General features: G+C 40.3%; 1 protein-coding gene across 14 annotated transcripts in view; it reads left to right on the top strand.

The window, feature by feature from the left end:
* The window catches only part of MEGF11 (multiple EGF like domains 11), a 255,625-nt gene that overhangs the window by 48,425 nt on the left and 183,903 nt on the right, over positions 1–23,297 (top strand). For all 14 annotated transcript variants that reach the window (XR_004242750.1, XR_004242751.1, XR_004242752.1 and 11 more), the window contains exons 2-5: positions 8,999–9,111; positions 13,229–13,352; positions 15,369–15,470; positions 16,998–17,098. Coding sequence is in view for 11 of the 14 variants with exons in the window: in XM_032122617.1 (XP_031978508.1) it covers positions 13,237–13,352; positions 15,369–15,470; positions 16,998–17,098 (319 nt within the window). In the remaining 3 variants the exon portion in view is untranslated. The remainder of the gene's footprint in view (positions 1–8,998; positions 9,112–13,228; positions 13,353–15,368; positions 15,471–16,997; positions 17,099–23,297) is intronic.

Below are 23,297 nucleotides of genomic sequence, written 5' to 3'. Positions count from 1 at the left end.
CTGTAGGTTCTGTCCCAGAGCTGAGGAAGGATTTACCTGCAGCCCTTGGTATTGCAAATGAGACAAAGCTCATGAATGACGTGGCTCATCTGCTCTAAGTGGCTCTGTAAGGCAGGAGAAAGTGGAGCTAAAGATAACTCATAATCCCAACGTCTTCTTAGAGTGTCCTAAACAATAGTCATTGAAATAAACATGAATTGCAGTTATTACAGACTTCATTTTTTTATGGTACATAATTAGATAATTCTCCAAAGAACTTTTTATCACATGCATTTTCATTAATTAATATTAAATGTCATTAGCAGTCAACTCAGCTTGATCAAAGGCAGATAAGTTGCAGCAAGATTCTGAGAAATAATATACCATTTACTAATTATATTATTGATTTTCTGGTCTGAAGAATCCTCATTACAAGTGATCCAAAGTGGACCTCACTGAGCCTGCTGGGGGTGCTTTGAACATGAGGAGTCGCTGGCAGTTCTGAGCCTCCTGCTTGCATAAATCACTCCTGGGCCTGCTTGTGCATCTGTTTTCAAAGGTGATGTTTTAATGGACTCTGAAAGCTGCAAAAGTGTGTTCTATGTGGCTCCACATGAAAGAGGAAAGAGATTTGGGATTTTTTTACTCCTGATTTTAATTATTCGGAAAAGATTTTAGATCTGTAGGCAGATACTTTTGAACAGTGGAAATAATGTGGCACAGTTGATTTTAATTAGTGGGCCGGCCTAAGACAGAATTTCCCATTGCTCCCTATGACTTTTTTTTTTAAATGAGTTTTTAGTACTTTTTTCAAAGCTAATGATACATTCAGATTTTCCAAATTTTAATTTCGTGTGAAGTCAAAAACTGAAAAAAATTCAAAAAACAAGCCACGTGGTGAATATTTGATTAGAGCAAATGTGGATCTGAGCAACAGGAACAACCTCAGATGTGTCTTATGTAAGTTTAGTGCTTTCATAGGAAAATGAAAAGGAATTGAGATCAATGACATAATTATGAAATGTTACTCTTACCCTTAATTGCTTATACTTAAGAACATGAAAAGCCTAGATTTTAAAGTATGTGCCTGTGTATGTGATTAGCCTATTCAGTTGCATGAAATTTCAATATAGTCTCAGGTCATGATAATAAGGTGAGACATTACTAGTAAATATTTTGTCTAAATTGTGAAGTTTGAAAGTCTTTTAGAGCTAAACCACTATCCAGATTTCCAGCTGGCCTTTTTGTGCCTGTTTTCATTGAGGTGTTAAAGGTTTGAGGGGGTCATTTTGACTAAATCCTTCAGAGGAGTAACTTACAGACAGATAAAAATCTCTGGCAGAGTATTTTAAAAGAATGAGAAGTTTACTGTAATTTTTTTAAAATCAGCTTCCAATTTTTGATTTTTAAGCTCTTAGAATAACATTCTAAAAACTTCTGACTGCTCTGGCTCCCACCTACACATTCCTACTCCTACCTTCTGTTTGACTTCCTAGCTAGCAAATCAAAGAATTGAAACAGGCTGAGAAATGAATGTCTGGGCTGGTGGGTGGGCTCCAAGCTTAAACAAATAAACAGACAAGGAAAACACATCCTATCCTTGTATCCATTTGTGTCTGTGTCTGCTTTGGCAGAGGATGAGGGGTTTCATTCCTCAGCAGATGAGGAGGACACACTGTGGCATCTTTTCCTCTTGGTAGAAAATCCAAAGGATATTTCAAGGTATATTAACAACACATTCCTCAAAAATCAGTGTAAGGAGCAATTCAGGAGTTCTTTGAATAGCCTAGGTTATAAACCAGTAATCAATGTTTTATTCAGATATTTTGCTGCTGTGTTTTTCTATTACCCCTGTGACAGTTTTTTAATTGGACAGTGATTTCTCTGGCTCATACACACCTGTTAAACATCTCCAGCTTTGTGTGGCCCAGCTATAACAGCAGTAAATCATGGAAAGTGTTGGGTTAGGAGGAGATCAGCTGGAGTTTAACTTCTCCATATCTGAAGAAAGGAATTCCGTGAAAGGAAGCAATGCCATGGAAAAAGGAAGGAGGAGGAAGAGGTGGTAAGACACAAGAGTGGTGTGCAGCCTCCTGAGATTCTAATGAGTGGCCAGAAGAGAGTTTACAATCACCAGTCCTGCTTCCACTCAGACATCTTCATGCACAGAGACAACTTGTTTTGTTCTGTGGCAAAGGAGGGATCGCTAAATTACGTGATCTTGACCCTTTACCCTGCAGTTCATGGCACTCCTGGAGTCCCAGCAGGTGCTGGAATTCATACCCAAGAGCACAGAAACTGCACAGGTTCCCTTGGAGACCAACTGAGTTGGGTTGAAGTTTAAATAAATAGAGATACAATTTCCTGTAGTGAGTTCTGTAAAGGGGATGTGGCAAGTGACTGTTGATCCTGGGAAGGAGTTCCCACAGAATTCTGAGTGGAATTCTCCAGAGGGGTTTTGGACAGCAGTGTGTGAAATAACAACACCTAGAAGACGATGGTCAGAAAAATGGCTGAGGAGGGGAACAGAACTCATAGCATGTACCTGAAGAACTGGAACAGGTGGAAGGAGGAGAGTAATCTGTGGGGAGCTTGGAAACCCTTCATTACTGCTGTGCTCTGCAAGGGAGACCAACATCAGCTCACACTTACAAGTTTTCCACAGGAGTGGTGCTAACAAAAACAAAAGCCTTAAGGCTTGTGCCTTTTTTTTCTAACTGTGCTGAAGCTGGTATCTGATGGGAGAGCAGAGGAAAATGGGGAGCTCCTTTGTTTCCTGCCAGCCAGCCCCTCATGTATCCACTTTGTGGAGAGGAGGATTTGGGTTTGGTTTTGTTTAGCAGGATATGTGATGTTTGCTCAGAGAACCTCAACACAGACTGAGCTGTGTTCAGCTTACGTTACACTAAGTTCAAAAATATATAAGATTGATAAAGGGCTGGTAGTGAAGTGTTGTCCTTGATCATCTCAGAGTAGTGGAGCTGAGAACAAGCTATGGAGAGGGCTCAGTAAGAGGACTCAGCAGATGGTGCATACATGATGTGAAAAGAGCACAGAGAAAACTGTGCTTGTCTTACCTGGTAGAAAAAAACCTTAATTAGTGCATCTAAAAATGAAGGAAATGAAGTCCTACAATTACCCCATAAACTGTCTCTTTTATAATTTTCATTAACCTTTTTTCTCAAAGCAGTTAAATAAGTTTTTAGTGACAAATTTAGGAAGAGGGGGAAGAGGAAGCCAAGATAGTTGCATGCACCAGTTGTTCAGGTCTGGTTTTGTCCATAGTGGTTTTCCCAGCTCCAATCTTCCTGCCAGAAAATAGACTCTGGCTCTAACCTGAGTAGCTCCAGTGCCATCTGCATCGGACTGAGCTGGCACTTCCAAATTCTCCCCAGATTCAAACTGGCACAGTGAACTCAATGGACTTCAGCCATTTACACCAGTAGAGACTATGGCCCTTGCATCTTCTTTTCCTTTCTTCTACCTAAGATACTCCCTTGCAATCCCGCAGTTCTTTGTGGGTTTGCTCTTTCTGATGTATTTATGAGTGTTCCTCCCTTGACTTTTTGACAGGCATTTTGCACAGTGCCCTGTTACTGTAAGCCAGGTGCTTTTATCGCTAATGAACAGTTTCCTGGAAAAAGAAAAAAAGAGAAATAAACAATAGATAAAGTAGGTCATGGAGACAGCAGAGTCAAGAGCTTTGCATAGTGATGTAAAATTAAATAAGGCTGGGGTCATGTTCTCGTTTATCTCTCCAGTTACTGCTCTAACATTGTTCCTGGAAAGGTGAGGATATTTTGGAGGACTGTTTAGATCTGCTGGGAGTTTTGGGCACGGTCTCTTTGTTTCTCTGCTCTACACAGAGGAGAAAGCAGACACAGAACACTAGGACCTGGATGTTATCAGAGAGTACTTGCAGCTGCTGCTGTTGTCCATCTCAACCCACTGAGACCCTTCTTGGTGAAGGTGCAGCCGCTGCACTGAGACTGATCAGGGGCCTCTGTGGTGGTGTAGCCTGAGGGCTCACCCTCAGTGCTGGGTGGTTGAGAGATCCAAGTTTAAGTCTGGATTGCAGGGACATTTCACTTCTTGCAGAGACCTTCCCCAGCCCAGATCCAGCCCCTGAGTGCCCTCATTCCTCTTTCCTGGTTCACAGGGGAATCAAGCAGAGATTGCAAAGATCTTCTTCACACACCTTCTCCATGTCTCCAACAGCTTTGTGTCCTAGAGAAGGGCACATCTGTTCAGCCTGTTTTCCATGTTGGATGCCTGACTGTGGGAGTTAATAGCCAGGCACCTGAGTAACCAGCCAGATTCTCAGACAGAGATTTCTGTGTGCTCTGAAAATCAGATAGATTTTGTGGACCTCTAACTTGAGGCTTTGATTGAACCAAATACCAAGCCTCCAGTGTTGACCGTGTTCCAGATGTGTCTGTAAGAAACACAGGAAAGCACAAAGGATTATTGCGGCTTCTGAGGAAACCTCTTGTATTTCAAGTAAAATTGGCAGTTTTTACGTGGCCACTAATTCTTAAGCCATTAGAAATCTAAAAATTGATTGAACATTTATCTTACATTTAGCAGACATTCACAGAAAAAGTATGTTCTGTCTGGGCTGTCAATGTCTTTAATAGCTATGAAATTAAAAACTCTTAGTTTAAGGTTTCAAGAGGCTGAGAGGGGAACAGAATGCAGGAAGAGGAAACCTGTATGCTGTTGTAACAGGGAATACCAGGGAGGATAAAGCTCTGGGAAAAGCCCCAGGACAACAGCTGAGGATAATGTGCTGTTGGACCAATGGGGTCAGTAAAGGTGGAGATGCAGAGGCAGCAAACATAATTTCCTTACTGCCTGGTGAAGATACTTAAGATAAAAAGCTTTGCCTTGTCTGCAGCATTTTTTAAAAATAAATGTTTACTTTCAGTGTTCGTTTTATTCCAGTGTTTGGTTTCATTTTAGTTGGATTGGTACCTTGAAAGTCCAAGGAATTCACCAACTTTAAAGCCAAATTGGAAAACCTGAATCTGGATTCTCAGTGCAGCTCCAAGGCTTGCAAATCAGCCTTCTCCCATAAATACTGCACTGTTTCTGGAAAAAAAAGAGATGGGTCTTTAAATGAAATATGAGCTGTAGCATTGGGATGTGATGGTACTGCTGTAGATCAACAGCCATCAATCTGTGTTACTTAATTTGTCCCTGGCTCAGCTGTTCACTGTACTTGGGACTTTTTTGCTGTTTGTTTCATTTTCTTTTCCTCCGAGATAAATGAAGACAAAAAGGGTCAATTGTTCTTGACAAATAGAAGTAATTTTTAAAAATATATAACCATAAAGGATATTTTACATTTTCAAACTGCTTCTTTTTTTTTTTTTTCCTGACTTCCACAGCACTTTCACAGATCACAGTTAATTTATTTCACTGTATGTCTATTGAACATCCTTTTATTTTATTGTTTGTTACTCTCATTTTCAGGTCAACTCTATGTGCACTCTTTAAATGCTGTAAAAAAGTCTGTTAGAATAAATAGTTGAGAGTTTTAAACTAAATATTTAGAAACATTATTCCTCATCTGGGCATGGCTGTAACACTTGGGTTGCTTTATTTATCCTGGGTATTCTGGAGATTCGAGGCCTTTGTTGCTCTAAGTGTCTAAGGAAGCATATGCTATAATTGTTTGCCATCTTGCACATGGGTTGGGTGGGTGGCTGTGTGTGAGCTCAATTCAAGCTCATTTGGCTTCTAAGAGATGAGCCTTTTGATGAGTGTCAGCCACTTTCTCTCCTGATGGAATGTCTGTGGAGGCATCTCTGAAAATGCATGAGATGGGGAATATAAATACACTGTTCAATCAGGAGCCAGTGTGACTCCCCACATAGTTTCCAGCAGCTTTAACATTTCACTAAGTGAGAGTTCTGGGAGCAGGGGAGGGGACGCTGAGCCTGGCTCCTTCTTTGGCCATCCCTGTGGCAGTGCTCAGGTGGAGGGAGCAGCCAAAGGCACAAAGTGCCTCTTCCTGACTTTCCTTGTTTACCATGTTTTCATGGAGAGGGTTCAGAGAAAGCTGCCCCAGGAGAGTCTCCCAGCCTGCAGGACATTGTCTGTATTGAAATCCTTCAGGGACCAGGATTTTTTGCCTTCATAGCCTCCCAGCACCAAGTTGCTTTTGGCAGAAGGTGCTGATGGAACGTCAGCCATGCCCCTGTTCCGACTGTCAGGGCTTGGAAAAACAGCTCAGGCTTAGGCACCACCAGGAACACAAATGTTTCAGTGGGCTTGGGTTTGAATTAATAATTTCAAGGGCCAAGTGTTCAAAGGGCTGGCTTCCAGTTTTACGCTGGTAGTCAAGTACAAGTACAATATTATGGGCAGAAAATCACAGGAAATCTTTTTCCAAGTTGACCTTTCTGAAAAGGAGCCAGCAGTTATGTGGATTTGGGCACTGGTTCAGCAATGTTTTTAGGTGTTGTTAATGCAATATTTTCATTATATTTTTGCTGGACTATTGATTAACTGTTCAATTATTTAAGAAAAAGAAGTTTTGTATTGTAGTGAATAATAGCTTTTTGGATGGGTAGTTGTGCTTTGCACAAGTGTTTATGGAGTTTGTGTAAGAACTGACAAAATCAAGTCTGCACCTCTTTGTATGTTCTGATAATTTCATGGAGTGAATGGAGAATGCCAAACATGTTTGCACATTGCTGCTTCAGTGTATTAACACTTTTCACTTTGTAACAAGCTTATTTTCAAAGCACCTGCAGGTTGACCAGTCCTCTTCCCCTGGGGAAGATACTGAGACTATGAGAATTTGCATGTCCTTAATTCCACCTGAAATTCCAGAGCCCAGTGCTGTGTGTGGCTGTGTCTGTGGGCTCAGATGGAAAACACTGGATGCAGAACTTGGGGGGATCTTGAGCCACCTCAGTCCAGCCCACTCTGCTAAGCCAGTGCCAGGCCTGAAATCTTTTCCAGTGTGATTTGAACAGAGGCCCAGACACATCTGCCAGCCTTTGTCTTGATAAACATATTTCATTAGCCACAACTGAAGTAATTGCCCAGATTCCTTGCCTAGTGACACATCTACAGTATTTTGACCCACTTTTCCTCTGAGAGCACTGAAGGAACAACCCTGATCTTCCAAAAATAGCATTTGATAGATCAAGAAGCACTTAATTCATTATTTATTCTCACTTAGCTGTGGCCAAGCTCCTGATGACTCCAGAAGTCAGCTCATAGAGTGTTAGCACCAAAGCAGATCTTCAGACATCATAAGTTATCCCTGGAACTGAAGCAATGTTCACTGTAATAATTACAACTCACACTCATGTATTTTAGAGCTTAGAAATGTAAAGCGATTTAAGAGTTTTGGATGTTCAGATCCCATTGAAATCAGCCCCTCACCCAGTTTTGGAAAACTGAGCAACTGTGGTTCAGAAAATATAAGGGAGAGTCATGAGGGCACTCCAGCAGTTATGACCCTGGTGTGTTTATTCAGGCTTTAAAATAGAGCCTCTAAAATGAGATATTGGAAAATGGAATTGGTTCCTTTGTTGGTACTGAACAGCACCCACTTCACGGGATGATGTAGCAGAGGTGGTGGCTGCTGAGACTGAGCACACAGGACTCAGGATACACTCTTTGTATTTTTCCTTGATGCCTGCCCCATAAAAGGAAGAAATCTCAGACTTTTGTTTTTATTCTTTCATTTCCCAAGTCATGTTAATTACATGTTAATTCTTGTCTCCTGTCTCCTGCATTAATCGTGCAAGGTGCCAGTGGAGGAACACCACAGCCCAGGGCACAGTCTGCTGTTTCTGCTGCTTCTTCCATGACTTGAATTTCTCTGTGCTCAAATGATAAGAATCACATTGTCAGTGCTTTTGTATTCAGTACCTGATCCTTCCTGGAAGTGTTTATCTGTTTAAAACAGCTTTAAATTTTCATTAAAAAACAAACAAAACCACAACCTGTCACTGGCAATATTTCTGTTGGTCATGACAACAACTTTTTAGAGGTGACTGGTGAGGTTGAATGGATTTGTTCTTGACTGGCCAGATTAAAACAAGATGTTCCGAGCAGGTATCCTGAGCTCTGCGAATCATCCAGTTCTTTCATGGTATCTCAAGTTATTAATCATAAATGGAGGCATCCAAAAAACCCTGATCAGTTTTGAAACTCATGGCCTCATTTAGCTTTCATAACAGCTTGTTTCAAACAAAATCTGATGTGGAGCCAAATGAAGTGTGTGTTTAAATGATCCCTTGCCTAAACAATCATGAAAATTTCAGATGGGATGAGAAGAAGGAATGCCACCAAGGGCAGCTTGTTGGAAGCTTGCTACTACTTAGAGACTAAAATAGTGTAATCGGCAAACACTCCGTCACTTTAATGCTTCTCCAGTGAGATCCATCTTTTTGTTTCCTGGCTTAACTACTCTCTTGCATTTTCCTCAATTGCTCCCTCACAAATACTAGGTTCCATTTTAATTTTGGCACACCTCATTTTCCAATTTGGTAGAAACTAGAGTTAAGAACAGAATTATTTATCTTGATAAATATAATACATTTATGAAGAATCAACATGGCTTTTTAAAGGCTCCTTACCTTGTGAAAGCTCTTTGAAGCAAACATGTGCATCAAAAAGGTGCAGTTAGATTTCCGGAAGGCTTTTGCAAGATCTCGCATCAAACTTCCTGAAAGAAACTGGACTTTCTTGTTAGGATATTAAAGAAGGAAAAGTCTATATGGGAACAAAAGTAGGTAGGAAATGACAGGAAACAAATTTCTGGAGGCTGGGAGGGTGTAAGAGGGATGTGTTATATCCCCCATGTTCTTCCACTCTTTCCAAGTCCTCTGCTCTTGCCTGAAAGCAGGATAGTGGTATTGGTCTGAAATAGCACAATTATGTCAAGTTATCTAATTATTTAGAATGTTTTGTCGTATTTCTGCCTTGGTTTGTTTCCACACCCCCAAACACATTTCCTGTGACCCAGTTTTCTGGTTTTCCTGATCACTTATAGGGCCAAGCAACTTCCCAAGAGCTTTCTCCTGCTCTCCTGTTGATGTGCCGTGTGTCTCCATGTGCTGGGGATCTGTAGAAACAGGATCCACTGGGAATTTTTAGCACTTTAAGGTAAGACTTTTAAACATGGCTCTTTGCTAAATGCATCACTTGGAAATTGGTGGGAAAAATTCAGCCTAGGTTAACTGACTGTATAAACATTTTCGACATCATGATCTTCAAAAGTACATAAGGATTTAAGAATGTTGTGTGCTAGTGAAAGACACCTCTGCTTACAGCTAGACACAAAATTAGGGGGATTTTTTGCTTGGTTTAGAGCTTACTTCATCCCAAATTGAGAGAAAAGCATTCAATTTAGAACTCTGTCATGGACTGGAAACTCTGTTTGAATTTCATGTCAAAGTCATGTTATGAAATATTTTATGACAGAGATGTCAAAATGAAACGTTTCAACACTACTGGCCCTGAACAGGAAAGTCTCTAATGGTCATTTTTAGTTAGATTTTCTAGCCTGTCAGCCAAGGAAGCAGAGGAGAAATTGAACCTGTGGTTTTGGGTTTCTTTTTTTTCCCTTGGCCATTTGAAGTATACACTGGTCTTTTTTTCACAAGAATGTTACCAAAACCAGGTCCTTGACATCTAGAAAAAGCTTTATGGGATATTTATTTCACCCAGCGAGGATTCTTTGAGGCTTTATTTTCTTTGCAGGTAGGTCCTACCCTTGGGGGGGTGCTGTTGCACAAACTGCAGGAGAGTATCAGACCTGCTTTTTCCACACTCTCATGTTCATCCACTTTAAAGGGCCATTAGCATCTCGTGGTCTCTTTGCAAACCCCAGCACAGTTTCCTCAAAGAAGGTTTTTGTACAGAGACTCCACCGACAAATAAATTAATGATTTGCCACCTACTAGCTTTTCTGTAGCTAAGATTTGGAGCTTTCCTTTCTTTTGTGATGGAACCACTGACTTGTATCAACATTGTAAGTGAAATACTGGATTTTTACAAAAAGGAGGAAGATATGAGAAAATGGCCTAATAAGTACCAGATACCTAATCAGTTATAATTAACAGAGTGAGACACTTGTGAAAAACCACCAGGTTGTCCTTTGGATTGAAAGACTCTTGTCGAATTTTACCTAAATTCACTTCTTTCACTCCTGGAAAGAAAAATCAGTCCTGGAAAGAAAAAAGAGTTAAGAGTCCATGGAGGGATTGCCCAGAGAACCTTTCCATCATTTATTTTGGTGTTCAGCTCCCAAGGCTGCCTGTCCTGGGAGAGTGGCAGACACTGGAAATGTTTGTATAATTTGGCTGTAGCTTTAATGAAGTTACAGGCATTGTTCCCCTCAGGGCTGATGCTGCCTCCTTGGAGAATCTGTCCCAAACACTGAATTCAAGGCAGGAATTTCCTATGTGCTGTGGTGAGCAGTGAAAGCTGAAAGCCCAGTATTAAATGTCATTACTGGATTCTTTTTTGATGTTGGTTTTTAATATATGTGCTCCTATTTTTAGAGTTTTATTCTGACTCCTGTAATAGCAACCATTCCATTTTCTATTAACAGTGATCAAAGTGAAATATTTCATTTGAGTTACAAAAAGAGACACTTGAGATGAATGAGGTTCTGCTGGACTTGGGGAGTTGGATGGTTCTGATCTTCGATCTGACTTAAAAAGTTAGGAAATTAATGGCACAACGCAGCTCCTTTAAAAACAGATAATAAAATAACATTAGCATTAAAAGTTTAGAAAACTATTTGGAACCTCTTTCTAATACACTGGAAAGAAATATTCTGTGTGCTATTAGGACTTATAAATAATTCTCTGACACTTGTTTGGTTTAAAAACTAATCTGAGGCATCATTTTCTTAAGAACAAATTGAGGTCTCTGAGAACTACAGAATTCAAATATGGGGCTGCTTTAGACCTCATTCTCTTTAGAGTGAGTGAGGCAGCAGGGCTCTATTCTTATTTATTTTTATTTTTTAGGGAGTACTTTAATATAAAGGATATATAAAATTCAATATAAAGAATGGGTAATTTTCAGCAAGAATGAGTGATCTTAAGAGCCTCTTTCTTAGCATCCGGTGTATTCTAAGCAAATCTTTCTTGAAAGTTTTCTGTCTCCTGAACTCAAGCGCACTGGCTTCAGTCGGTACCGAAGGAGAAGAAATTGGAGTGGAGGAGAAGTTTGATTTCTGCCTTGAATTAATTATTATTTACCTTTCAGTTTCTGATAACTGATGGAAAGCAAATGCAGGCAATAAATTACTGGTTTAAAGTCAGGCTGCCTTTCTGCCTATAATTAATGTAGCACAGACTCAGGCTGTTGATGCTCTCCAGAAGTTAACAAACTGAGCACAGAGCTATGTTTAGATTTAAACCCTCTCTGAAGATGTGCATTTCCTGGAGCGGGTTTGCCTTGCTCCCACTTTCACCACATCTGTCCATCAGAAGGAGCTTTCCTTTAGCCCCATTTGGTCAGCCCTGCCCTGTACCAAAGGTGCAGAGGTTGAAGAAGGAGGGTAAATTACAATCTGGAAATACAGTGCCAAGGAAAACTTGTCCCCTGTGCTTTGGCATTATTGCAGTGCTGCCCAGTGTCACAGTTAAAGGCATTTTTGGGAGGGATTTGTGCTAAAGGGCTGCCAGTTTGTGGACCCTCATCCTTGGGTAGTTCACATCCAGTGGTCCATGCTGTGCTCAGGGAAAGTTCAGCTCTGCTCTCCCACAGCTCTGACTGTTTGAACACTGGGACTTTTGGCAGCTCAGCCCTTGCAGACACTTTTCCTCCATGGAGAAGCTGTGCCTAGGACAAGGATAGGCAGTGGCTTTTCCATAAATACATCCTTGCCTTGTTAGCCCTCTCGATTTCCAGACTAAGCTTTTGCATTGTTGCTGTGGGACTTTGGAAAAGCCCACAGGTAAAAAATGGCCACTCCTTGACTTAAATCCATTTCATGAGGAACATTAGCATTAAACCATGTTAATTAACATTAATATGACTTACATGGCTTAAGACCTATCTTTGGGTTTAGCAGAGCTCTAGGAATAATTTAAAAGATGAGCTATTGCTCCCATTGGGATTTTGACTTGAATTCACTAAAGGCAATGGGTGTCCTTGAACTGGCTAAGAAGGCTTTGGGTCAGGAGGTAATTTCTGAGCAGTTTTCCTGGCTCTTCATTCTGCTTTGTGATGGCTTCTTTATGCTGGGCTGTATATCAGGGCCCTGCAGAGCAAACCTCTTAACATCCCTTTGCTGTTCTGGACCCTGAGGCAATGAGCCATGTGTTTTTTGATGATCATATGAAGATTCAATCTATTTTTAGGGCAATCTTATTGCCAGGAGTAATTTCTAGGACTTCTGATTTGAATGGTGAATTATGTGTCCATGTAAATGCCTGAAATGGATATTTAAAAATACTTTTTACTGAATTAATGTTTTACAGATTAACACCTCTAATGCTGTTACCAAAAAAAAGCAATTTTATTTTCTATCTATTTTGAACTTCTGACTGGTGTCGTTGGAGGCTTCTAGGCTGACACCACAACTTTGGTTTCAAAGTCCCAAGCTGGTGTAAGCCACTACATTTAATAGATGAACAGTAAGGAAGAGACCACACCCAGTGAATTTTGTACAACCTCTTTCCAGCTTCAATGCAAATGTTTTTATTTCATGTTCAGTGTTCTGTGTAATGTGCCCCAGTGCATTGACCTCTGTAATTCTCAGTGATTCCCCACCCAAGACTTGAGGAGTGCACTGATTTTCCTTCCATCATGCAATAAGCACAAGTCTCACATCCAGCCCATATTGACACCTGTAAACCCCATTTAAATAAATCAAAGGGGGCATTTGGGTATTCTCCCACTTGCCTGTAGGTTGATTGAAGAATGGATTGCTTTAGTATCTCAGTGATTTATTTGTCAGTACAGACAGCCTGTCATAAAAACAATCAGTATCAGAAATGTTCTTTGGAAGAATCATTGTGACTATCAATATCTTAGGTGGCTTAATCATCAAATTCATTGGTTTTATTATATATAAATTCCTATTCAAATGGATTTGAAATTTTAAAGAATTTTACTGTTTAGTTGATTGCTTTTTCAAGTATTTCAGTTTCTGAATAGCTCCACAGTATTTGGATTTGCACAAAGGCAAGGAGGAAAAGGCCTAGAAGGATATTTTTGTCAAAATTGTCTTTAATGGCTCTACTTTCTTCCTTTTATCTAGGTACAACAATGGTGGCACATGTGCTGTTCCAGTGGATTCTGAGAGGACTTATTCTGACTTTTCTGCTCAAAACTACTCTGTCCCTAAATCCAGATGATCCAAATGTTTGTAGTCACTGGGAAAGGTAATCTGTCACCTGCCAATTCTTATTTTTTTTACTATCCTTTTCAGATTTTTACATTTAGAAAGCAAGCTGAGAGCTATAATTTGCTAAATACCACCCTCCTTCAGAAAAGAGCACAGATTTGCTTTACATAAATAGTACTTTTGAATGCCTTGGAGGGTTTGGATCATCCCAAGGAATTGGTTCTAAGGCTACAGCTATTGACCACATCCCCCTGAACCCTTTGGGAAGCTCCTCCAGAGTCTGAGTGACTGAAGTGCACTGAAGTGTTTGCATTTATCATGGAGAGACCTACAGAAATGCTGGCCTTGTTCTGTCTTGCTTTTTTTTGGTTGTTGTCCAGCAAGAAAGTTTGAAGCCCTTCCTGCTGCAGCATTGAGGCTCTTCCTGCCAAATTTGTGTCGGCATCAAAGAGTGAATGAAAGCACTGAACATGAAAGGCCCTGGAATTTCTTGTTCTCTCTATTGTTCCAGTGTCCTGGTCCTAAAAGTGGATCTGAGCAGGCCAGTTCCTGTGAGCACAGAGAAACCCACAGCCTTTGATGGGGTTCACACTTATGCAGGGGCTGTTTGCAGAGGCTAAAGGTCCTGTACTTCTCAGTTTAACTTGCTAAATTTCCATTTCTGTTCTCTGGTTCAATTCCACACAAATCTGAATTGCTGTACACTTCAGCAAAACAAACCCCTTAACAAAGGTAAAAATAGAATCATATTTTAATGACTATGTTTTGAGGCCTTAATTAGAGAATTAACTGTTTGTAGATAATGCAACTGCAAAGCAAAGACTGTACAGGAAAAGGATTTTGCAGTCTGCGTGCTGGAAGTGCATTCAGAGCACAGGAATAAAATATTGATTTTGTCTGAAGAAAGTCAGCAACCTAGAGACCCAATCAAGGAGAAACAAAAATTAAATACCAAAATTGATTGGTTATACTGACCAAGATGACTTTGTTAGTTAGATGTTAATAAATCAAAGGGAAAAGATTGTTAGGGCTATTGCTGGATAATAAATGGACTCGTAAAATAATAATTGAGATTTGCAAGTGTTACTGTCTTACATTAATAATGAGCAATGTAAATATTTTATATTTTGGCATTAGCAGAAGTAAAAACATTATTGTCTAATCCAGCAAACAGTGACAGAGGGCAAAGCAACATCCAGGGGAATCTTGGCTTGTCTAGAAGGGACACGACAAGCAGGGCAGGAACAGCCCAATCTTCGATTTCAAGCCAATCAGACCCTCCAAGCAAATATCTTGGTATTACCTTGTGGGTACAATCTCCCAGGGCTTAATCACATCAGCAGTCCTGCTGATGAGAGGGAAATCAGCTGCAGAATTAAGACAATCGATATAATGAGCAACCTAAAGGATCTAATTCTTGGGTCATGACCTGCCTAGGATGATTTGAGTATTGTTCTCTGAATATATTGTAGATCTGATAGTGGGGCCTGTGTCCAAATCAGAACCTGAGACAGGAGTCCCTTGAGCAGTGCACACACCTACTATGGGGCTATGCAATGCTCTGGCATGACTGACCCCAACATGAGATTTGGGTTCCTGTATCACGTGAGAGGCCCAAACAATAATGAACATAGAACCTATTGCATGACTAAGTAGTGTTTTGGGAAGGAGACTGTTGAATTCTTGCTATTGTTGGAGCTCTGTGATTTCTCGTCAAATTGCTCAGTTTTTGTCCATATCCATTCACCCTTTCACCTTCTAAACTACCACAAATTTTCATGACATTTGGTGTTTTTCCCAAAAGGAGTAGTTTATTGTTCACACTGATATCTCTATGCCTATATCAGTCATGGAGCCCAAGTTAGAAACATTTCCAAACTTTTCAGGAAGACCTGTAGCTGAAGGAAGCCCTTTTCTGCTCTTTGATAAAGTTTCTAAGATTCTTGATGTAAATATGTTTCACACTGGAGTTCCATGAGCAGCAAATACAGAGAACTGAAGCTTTCCATGTGGCACCAAACAGCCTCTCACTTCCTTCCTTCTCCACTCCCAGCTACGCTGTGACCGTGCAGGAATCCTACGCTCATCCTTTTGACCAGATCTATTACACACGATGCACAGACATCCTGAATTGGTTCAAGTGCACCAGGCACAGGTAAGAGCTAATCCTCAGAAATCTCAGTATCATTCTGCCTTTTTATCTCCTCACATACCTCTTGTTTATCCAAATGTTTGTGGTGCTCCAATATAGATGCACACAAAGGTGTGTTTTAGGACAGGGTGTTTGGAATTACAGGGCGTTGATGAAAGTACAGAGATTTTTGCCTGAGGTTTGAATGAGACCAGGGATAGTCAGTCCCTCATGGTGCCATCCAGGAGAATATATCCTTCCATTGGCCCTGCCATGGGATTGGAAGTGTTTATTCCCTGACCAGACATGACCAACTCTCTTTTCCAAGTGATTGGTACATGTCCAGGTTTGTAAAAGGAAGTCCATGCACCTCCTAAATTGTGAAGAAAGAGGCATTTGAGGGTTAGTGATAATTAGAAATGGATCTGTGTTAGAATTAGTGCACCCAAATCTGCACTGAAAATCAGAAAAAATGAAGATGGGTCCATTTCCAGCACTGAATGGAAACTGGTACCAAAGGGTTAATTTTTCCCATTCTGCAAGTTATTGCTGTTACATTCATTCTGATTCCAAACTATCCTAATAAATATCCACTAATAGTCACAATCTTTCAAGGGGATTTTAGCAGCCAATTGGTATCCTAACTCCTGCACTCAGTTGCAAATAGGCTCCATCAGCACCATCCCAGTGTGAGTGTTGGACTTGGCTTTTTAGCTCCTGTGTTACAATGTTTGGAAGTGAACAGAGCTGCAGAGCTTTCTGGAATATTGTATAGATTGGAATGCAGCAGAGTAAATTCGATCAGTTTATCTAACATGAGGGACAATAGATTTTGTTCAATCTACGTAATTTCTATAAACTAGCAAGACTGTTTTGAAGTGTTTGCTGTTAAATATGAAGTTAAATATTACCTTTGTAATGTGGTATCCTTGCTAATGCTATGAGTAAGTGTAGGAGTGCTACAGAATGCTAAACACTTTTTAATTTCTGTGGACTACAGTATTGTGGTGGGGAAAACAGGCTTTAAATACAGAACTGGGACTATGTCGTCACTTTGCAAGGTATGAGTGCCTTGGAAGGGTTAGCAAGCAGGAACAAATCACTTGGGGTTAACTTCTCAAGCTGTGTATTGAGAGCAGTTCCCATTGTGGGAGCTTTTGTGTAGCAGCTGACACAGTGGTCTCTGCAGAAGATTCTGTTCCTTCCATTGATGAGAGCTGACCTTGCTGATGTGCAAAAATAAACCATTTATTCTTGAAGAAACTCCTTGCCCTTGCAGTAGGACTGGGAAAATGTTTTAAGACAGCAGCTGCCCCAGGAAGAGCTCCAGTGACTGACTGTCACAAGCACTGTGTTTATAACACAAGTCATATTTCAAGCTTCAAAACAAGTATCGATTTCTTCCTTATTGTGGCTTTTATTACCAAAAGCTTTCATGCATTTAAAAATAATTATTGAATGCTACCCTTATTATAATTTAACACAAATATCATTCCAGCAGGAGGCATTGATTTTCAATAGTGTCCAATGGTTTTGTGTCTTGTGGTGCAGGATCAGCTACAAAACTGCCTATCGCAGGGGGCTGCGCACGATGTACCGGCGACGCTCCCAGTGCTGCCCCGGCTACTACGAGAGTGGGGACTACTGCATACGTATGTACACACGGCACATGGCACAGTTAAAAGTAGTTTTTGGAGCAGCTGTAGATAAATTAAAGTCATGTTGCACTAGGGTTGATTTTCAGAGCTTTCGGCTCGTGCTGATTGCAGGCAGAACTGCAGGTACAGAATATTTCGGGTCGTTTCAGGTATGTGCATCTCAAGTAAGCAAGTAAAATTTGGCTGAAGTCATTGGGGAGGGAGTTAATGAAGTTCCTTAGTGCTTTCTTGTATCAGAGCTTACTCTGGAGAGTAATTAATGCAAGTATTCACCAATATTAAGGAATTAGGGGAACTGAGAACGCTCAGGAATAAACTATCACATAATTTAAGCAGCAGTGTAAAGTTTCTGCCTCTTACCTTTGACAGTTCTTACTTCAAGAGTTAAATGAGTTAAAATCTTGGGTTTTTTCACAATGGTTCCCATCAACAGTTTAACTTTTTAAAGCTTCTCCAATGTCAGAAGAACTTTCTCCCAACTGCACTGTATAAATAAATACAGAGCTCTGGAGTGTTTTAGGTCTATATGAGGGGGGACAAAAATCAAAATGGATCTTTCAGCAATGCCTAAGAGCTTTGTTAATTAAAAATACCCTGTACATTAGTGTCACTTGTTTTTAGTATTGCAGCTTTCTAAGTGTTCTGCATGTGCTAAAAAGGAAAGTGGAGCTGGGATCTCTTGTCTAGGTCTTGTGTTGTGGGATTGTGACACAAGAAAACACAAAGAGGTTTTGATCAGCATCAGAATCCAAATTTTATTGACAGGTTTAGAATGCCATGGAATAAATGTGAAAATGATACAATTATCCAGCTAACTTCAAATATCTTGACCCTGTGCTTTACAGCTATTTCTTTCTAGCTCTGTTGATGTTTTTGTCTGAGTTCCTGTGTTGGACTCATATTGTAATACATGAACAGCTGAAAAACATGAATGGACCCTGATCTCATTTTCAATGACCTTTATGCCAAAGAGTTACATTAAAGAGGCTTTGGACTGTGAAAAATCACCAACCCTTTGAGATAAGGCATTAGAATTATTTTACAGAAAGTGTAATAATTTGATCTCTTGAAGTGAAAAATGCTGTTAGTCAAGTCCTGAAAAACATTGATTGCAACTTATTGTCTTTGCTGGAATCCTTCCTATGGTAAGTATGTACTTACCTTCAAATATCTCAGGTGTCAATACCATGTCAGCAGTTGTTCCACATACTTTTATTACAGTCTTGGATTTCATGACTCAGAATCCTGTCTAGCACAGAGCATATTTATTATCACTTTTCTGCCTGCAACCTATTGATTTTTTTTTTAATTGCCATACTGTCGCAACAATAACTCTCTCCAGACTTTCTGATTCTTTGAGGATATTAACATTTGTTCTGAAGTGGTTTGTGGGGTTTTGTTAATACTCAGTGTTCTGCTTCTGCCAGGCAAATTTTATCTTTCTGTGGTGGAGAAAGAACAGCATACACCGAAATTTTGCTAATGCAGAGCAGGCAGCAGGTATCTGGTCAGACCAAAAGCCTCATGTTTGACACAGAGCAGATAATAGTTACACTCTCTCCGCTGTTTACATGTGCAGGAGTCAGGTTCTTGTATTTCATTATCAGCCTGATGTGTGCTCAGGGACATCTGCTGTCCATCCTTCCCGGAGATCGGAGCAGCAACAGCAGCCAAGAGGGAAATGATGTCAGGGAAGAAGTTCTCCATCATGATGGATTCCAGATGCTTGGACTTATTATTTGCTACCACAAGTAGCCACATAGCAAAAAAACCCAAAAGCAAACAGAAAACCTCATTGAAATTCTCTGAGCCCTCAAGCAACCGTTTGGAGGCACAATATTTAGCTAATGGGATCCTTTTCATGTCACCCCTTTTGTTTGTAACACATCAAGGCCTGATCCCATTTGTTTTGTTTTGTTTTGTTTTTCCACAATATGTTCCTGTACCAACAAGCAAATTCTCTCATTCATCATTCTTTGCAGTCAGCATTTTCATTCCTGGAGGCACTTCTCTGCTTTTGCCTTTTTCCATCCCATTTCTTACTTCTCTTAAACTGGTATTTTTTTGCTGTTTCCTAACAAGGCAGTCCAGTACTCCTGTCCCATGTTCCTCTAGACACATTCAATGCTACTCCTCTAAAGACAGCTGCTCCAAGAGTGGTCAGGACACAAAATTCCACTTTCCTGAGCTGCACCTGGCAGGAAGGGAGGGAAGCTTCAGCCCTGCAGAGAGGGTTCTCCCCGCTCAGTCAGCCCTTTAAAATCTATTCCATTAGCAATCATGGAACCACTACAACATGGGGAGGAGGGATACATCCTGCAGTGAGTCTGATGATCAGAAGAAAGTTTGATTAAAAAACAGTGCGTAGATTAAAGGCTAATTGGTTCTTCTTTCATTAATAGCAGTCTTTATTTCTTGCAAAAGTTAAATAGCTTTGTAATTAACAGTGACATGTTTAGACTAGAGAGGGCTGAGTTTAAATCTCTATTAATGACTGTTTCTTGGATTTTAAAGCAGAAGTGAAGGCTTTCAGCTACTGTTTTGATCTCTTCCCTTCTCATTTCCTAATTTTTAAAAGAATGTCAGATATACGGTTTTATCTTTGTCCTCCTGTTGGCTTACTAAATAGATTAAGTCTAATAAAATCTACCCTCAGTTCTAAATAGTCATGTTGATCCAGAGCTTCTTGCTCTGCCACTTCTCTGGTGTCTTCTCTGCCTTTTCGGCATCTGTCTGTGCTGCTGCCCCATAAAATGTGGAATTCAGGCACAAGGTCCAATAATTTAAGTGGCTGCCTGGTAAGTTATACAACTGGCCAGCCCATTAGTACTTAGGCTAAACAGTTTTGGGGTATGAAATTGTCTCTGTGCCTCCAAAAGGCTTGAAATACTTTGGGGTTGCAATGGTAGTCAAAAAATCCCCCCTGAAAAATGCTGAAGATGCATATCTGCATTTTTTTTCCCCTCACTGATATCTTAGAAATGGTTGTTACCATTGTGGGAGCTTTGCAAAACGATTCCCCTTCTCTGAATGTTCTTACACTTGACAGAGCTTTTCCCTGAGCTGTCCCTGAAAACAAACAGCACAGTCTGGGCAGTAAATCAGAGCAGCTGTGATTTACTGTACTTTGTATGCTAAGGTAAGCTTTTGGCAGAGCAAATGCATAAACTACAGAAAATCTTTTTTTAAACAACCTCAGGGTTCAACTGCCCTTCAAGGTTTTTGTAAGGATGTTTTAAAATTATATTGCCTAGATTAGTATCTGTGGCAGATAAAGCAGCTCTGAATACTTTGCTGCTCAAAAAAAAAAAAAAAAAAAAAAAAGAAAAAGAATATTACATGGCTCTTTTGTGCTCTTTAGGCTGTGAGGAGATGGTAATTGAATAGTTCCCTTTAAGAATACGTCAGGTGGAAAGATGCCCTGTGTGCTAGATGGATGAATTTTTGTCTGAGAGACCAACGCTTTGTTCAGTCTGTCCATTTTAATCTTATTCTTGCACAACAGATTTGTACAGAGGAGACACTTCTTGTGGGGAACAAAGGGTCAGAGACCTGACATCAGAGGGAGGGCAGATAGGACTCTGAGCAGCAGCTACTGCCAGCTGACTTTTGGGCAGAATAGCACCAACCATGAAACAAAAAGTTGGGAATTCACCTTTTCTTCACAGATTGAGCTGAGCTTTTAAGTGTTTTCTTCACTCTCCTACCTTACACTCTTTTTCTAAAGTCTAAATCTATGCAATGTGACAGGATGTAATAATGATAGGATTAGTGATTTAACAATCTGATTTGCTGCCATTTATCTGTCTTTCAAACCTGCCAAAATTTAGTAGAGTTATAGATTGACCATTTCATGGTGCTTTCCTTTCTTGGCCAAGATATTATTGATCTCAGATTGTTTCTCAACGTTCAGCTTTCCACATTACAATTGTCACAATCAGCAGGGCTCCCTGACTTTGACAAATCTTTTTCTAGAGAAATTGTTGGTCTCACTGGTTGAATCTCAGTTTGTTACCTACAGAGGTATTTCCCTCAGGCCAAAGGTTGGGGACATTATTGTATTTGCATGTATTTATTTACCCATCTTTTCAACTCACCTTTGTTTGATGCCTTTAATGAATTTCAAAAACAAATGAGGAATGTTCTTTTAATAGCTGACTCAGGGAAATTATGCAAATTTGGGGGCTGATTGTTTTCAGGAGTTTAAATAATGTTTCATAAATTCTGTAATTCCAATAGCCATGCCAACTTCCTAGTGTGATGTTCCCATTTATAGTGTAGCCATATGAACATTCCCACCTCAGGACTGCATTCCCATTTACAGGGCTCTGTGTCTAGTGCAGTTTTTGTATTCTTTGACAAGTCTGTCTTATTGGAGCCATATGGTTGGACTGTTAAACATCTGTACCATAGGAGTAACAATTCCAGAGCTTCCTGCCATCTGGATGAATTACAATCCCTGCAATTCCACGCATATGTTCCAGCAGCACACCGACACCACAGTCGAGTGTACTCATGATGAGAAGAAAAAGAATGGTTTGTGTGATCAGTGCAAAAGTTGTACACTCCTAGAAAATGTTGAATCAGTGGCTTAAACTTCCTGAATATTCATAATGTTTGTTCATATGTCAGATTTGTTGATTTTTTTTCACTTTATAAGGCAGTAGCTCATTAGCATTTTAGAAGAAATGTTGCCTCCCCTTCTCACCTCAATTTTAAATTCCTTGCAGTGAGCACTCCTGTAACGTGAAAATATATTGTTTGAAAGCTGCCGGACTTTTAAAATACATTTTTCTTATCTTTATAGACACACATTAAAGCTGGTGCTGGTGCTTTCTATGAGAGCCTTACTGTTACATTATTCAAGTAAGGGTTCTGTACATCAATAATGCAACTTAAATTAGGGGAAATGCTATAGCAGGACATAGATACTTCCTATCAGGGGACATTCTTTATCTCTGTCTGATTTGGGATGTATGACAAAGAGAAAATGGTGTAGAAGGCCTTTCTGCATATAGTTATTAATTATAGAATTGAAATGACAGTAGGAGACACTTTGAAATTTCTCCCTTTATATGCATTGGGGATGACGCCATACATCTTTTCCCAGTGAAGAACATAGGGAAAATTATTTGAATCCTTTGTTCCCATCTAAAGGGAAACTGAGAGAAAATGGGCCTTTGCTTGTTCATTCAGAGCCTCTTGGGACACAGGAGTGTGTGGGCAGAGGGACACCAGCCTCAAAAGCAGGTTAGTTCAGCTGGTGACACGGATGAAGCCAGTGGGTGACTACTTAGCCTAAAGACACTGGAGAGACCCCCTGAATGGGAAGGTGGAAAGGTCAGTTCTCATCTCCCATCCATCATTTTATGTTTGCAGTCAGCCTCTGGATGCTGGTGGGGAGCAGTAATGAAATAAGGGAAGGACTTCTGGAAGCAGTGCAGGAGAAGGAGGAGAAACAAAATGTTCATATAAAGTAATGAAAATAGCATAAAGTTAAAAAGGAGGGAATGCTAAAGCTATATAATGTCTCAAGGGGCTTAATAAATATCAGAGGAAAAATTATGCAGGCATTATGGTTGGAAAAAGATTTAGGCTATTGCTAGTGTAGCAGAAAAGGCTTTTCTGGCTGCTTTAGGCAGTCTCTGTTGGATCAGTATAAAAGCACACTGGGATTGCAGACACAGAAGGAGGCACTGGATCCAGAGCTCCTCATGGTGTTCATGCTAATGGCCTGGACGGCTGGGAGCTTCAGCAGGATCAGAAAAAAGCACAAGAACCATAGATGTGATTCATTGTTGAGTTCAAAGAAAGAGCCATGCAAAGTTTAGTCCATTAATCTGCACTCTTTTAGCAAAGTCAGGCTGGTCCCCATCCACCAGGATGTGTCTGGATGCCCTTTCAAATCCTCCTCCTGCTGGGATGCACCTCAGAGTGGTTCATGCCAGTTTGCACTGATCCTACATGGCCTGGAGGGCACCGGAGCTATTCCATAATGTCTTTGTCACTCAACTGTGATGCTGGGATCCATTCACCTTGCACAGAATAATAACAGGGTACTGTGCACCCCAGGTATGAATGAACTGGTTCCAAGGACGTGGACATGCAGAGCATTTGCCACTTATGGAATTATGAAGCCACAAAATTCTAGAAGGTGTTCCCCTCCAAAATAGCTTGCAGATCATGAGTAGTC

This window comes from Corvus moneduloides, chromosome 13 (assembly GCF_009650955.1).
Source record: "Corvus moneduloides isolate bCorMon1 chromosome 13, bCorMon1.pri, whole genome shotgun sequence".
Taxonomy (NCBI): Eukaryota; Metazoa; Chordata; class Aves; order Passeriformes; family Corvidae; genus Corvus; species Corvus moneduloides.
The sequence above is the reverse complement of the archived record's forward strand: the minus strand, read 5'-3'. Positions and strand labels throughout refer to the sequence as shown.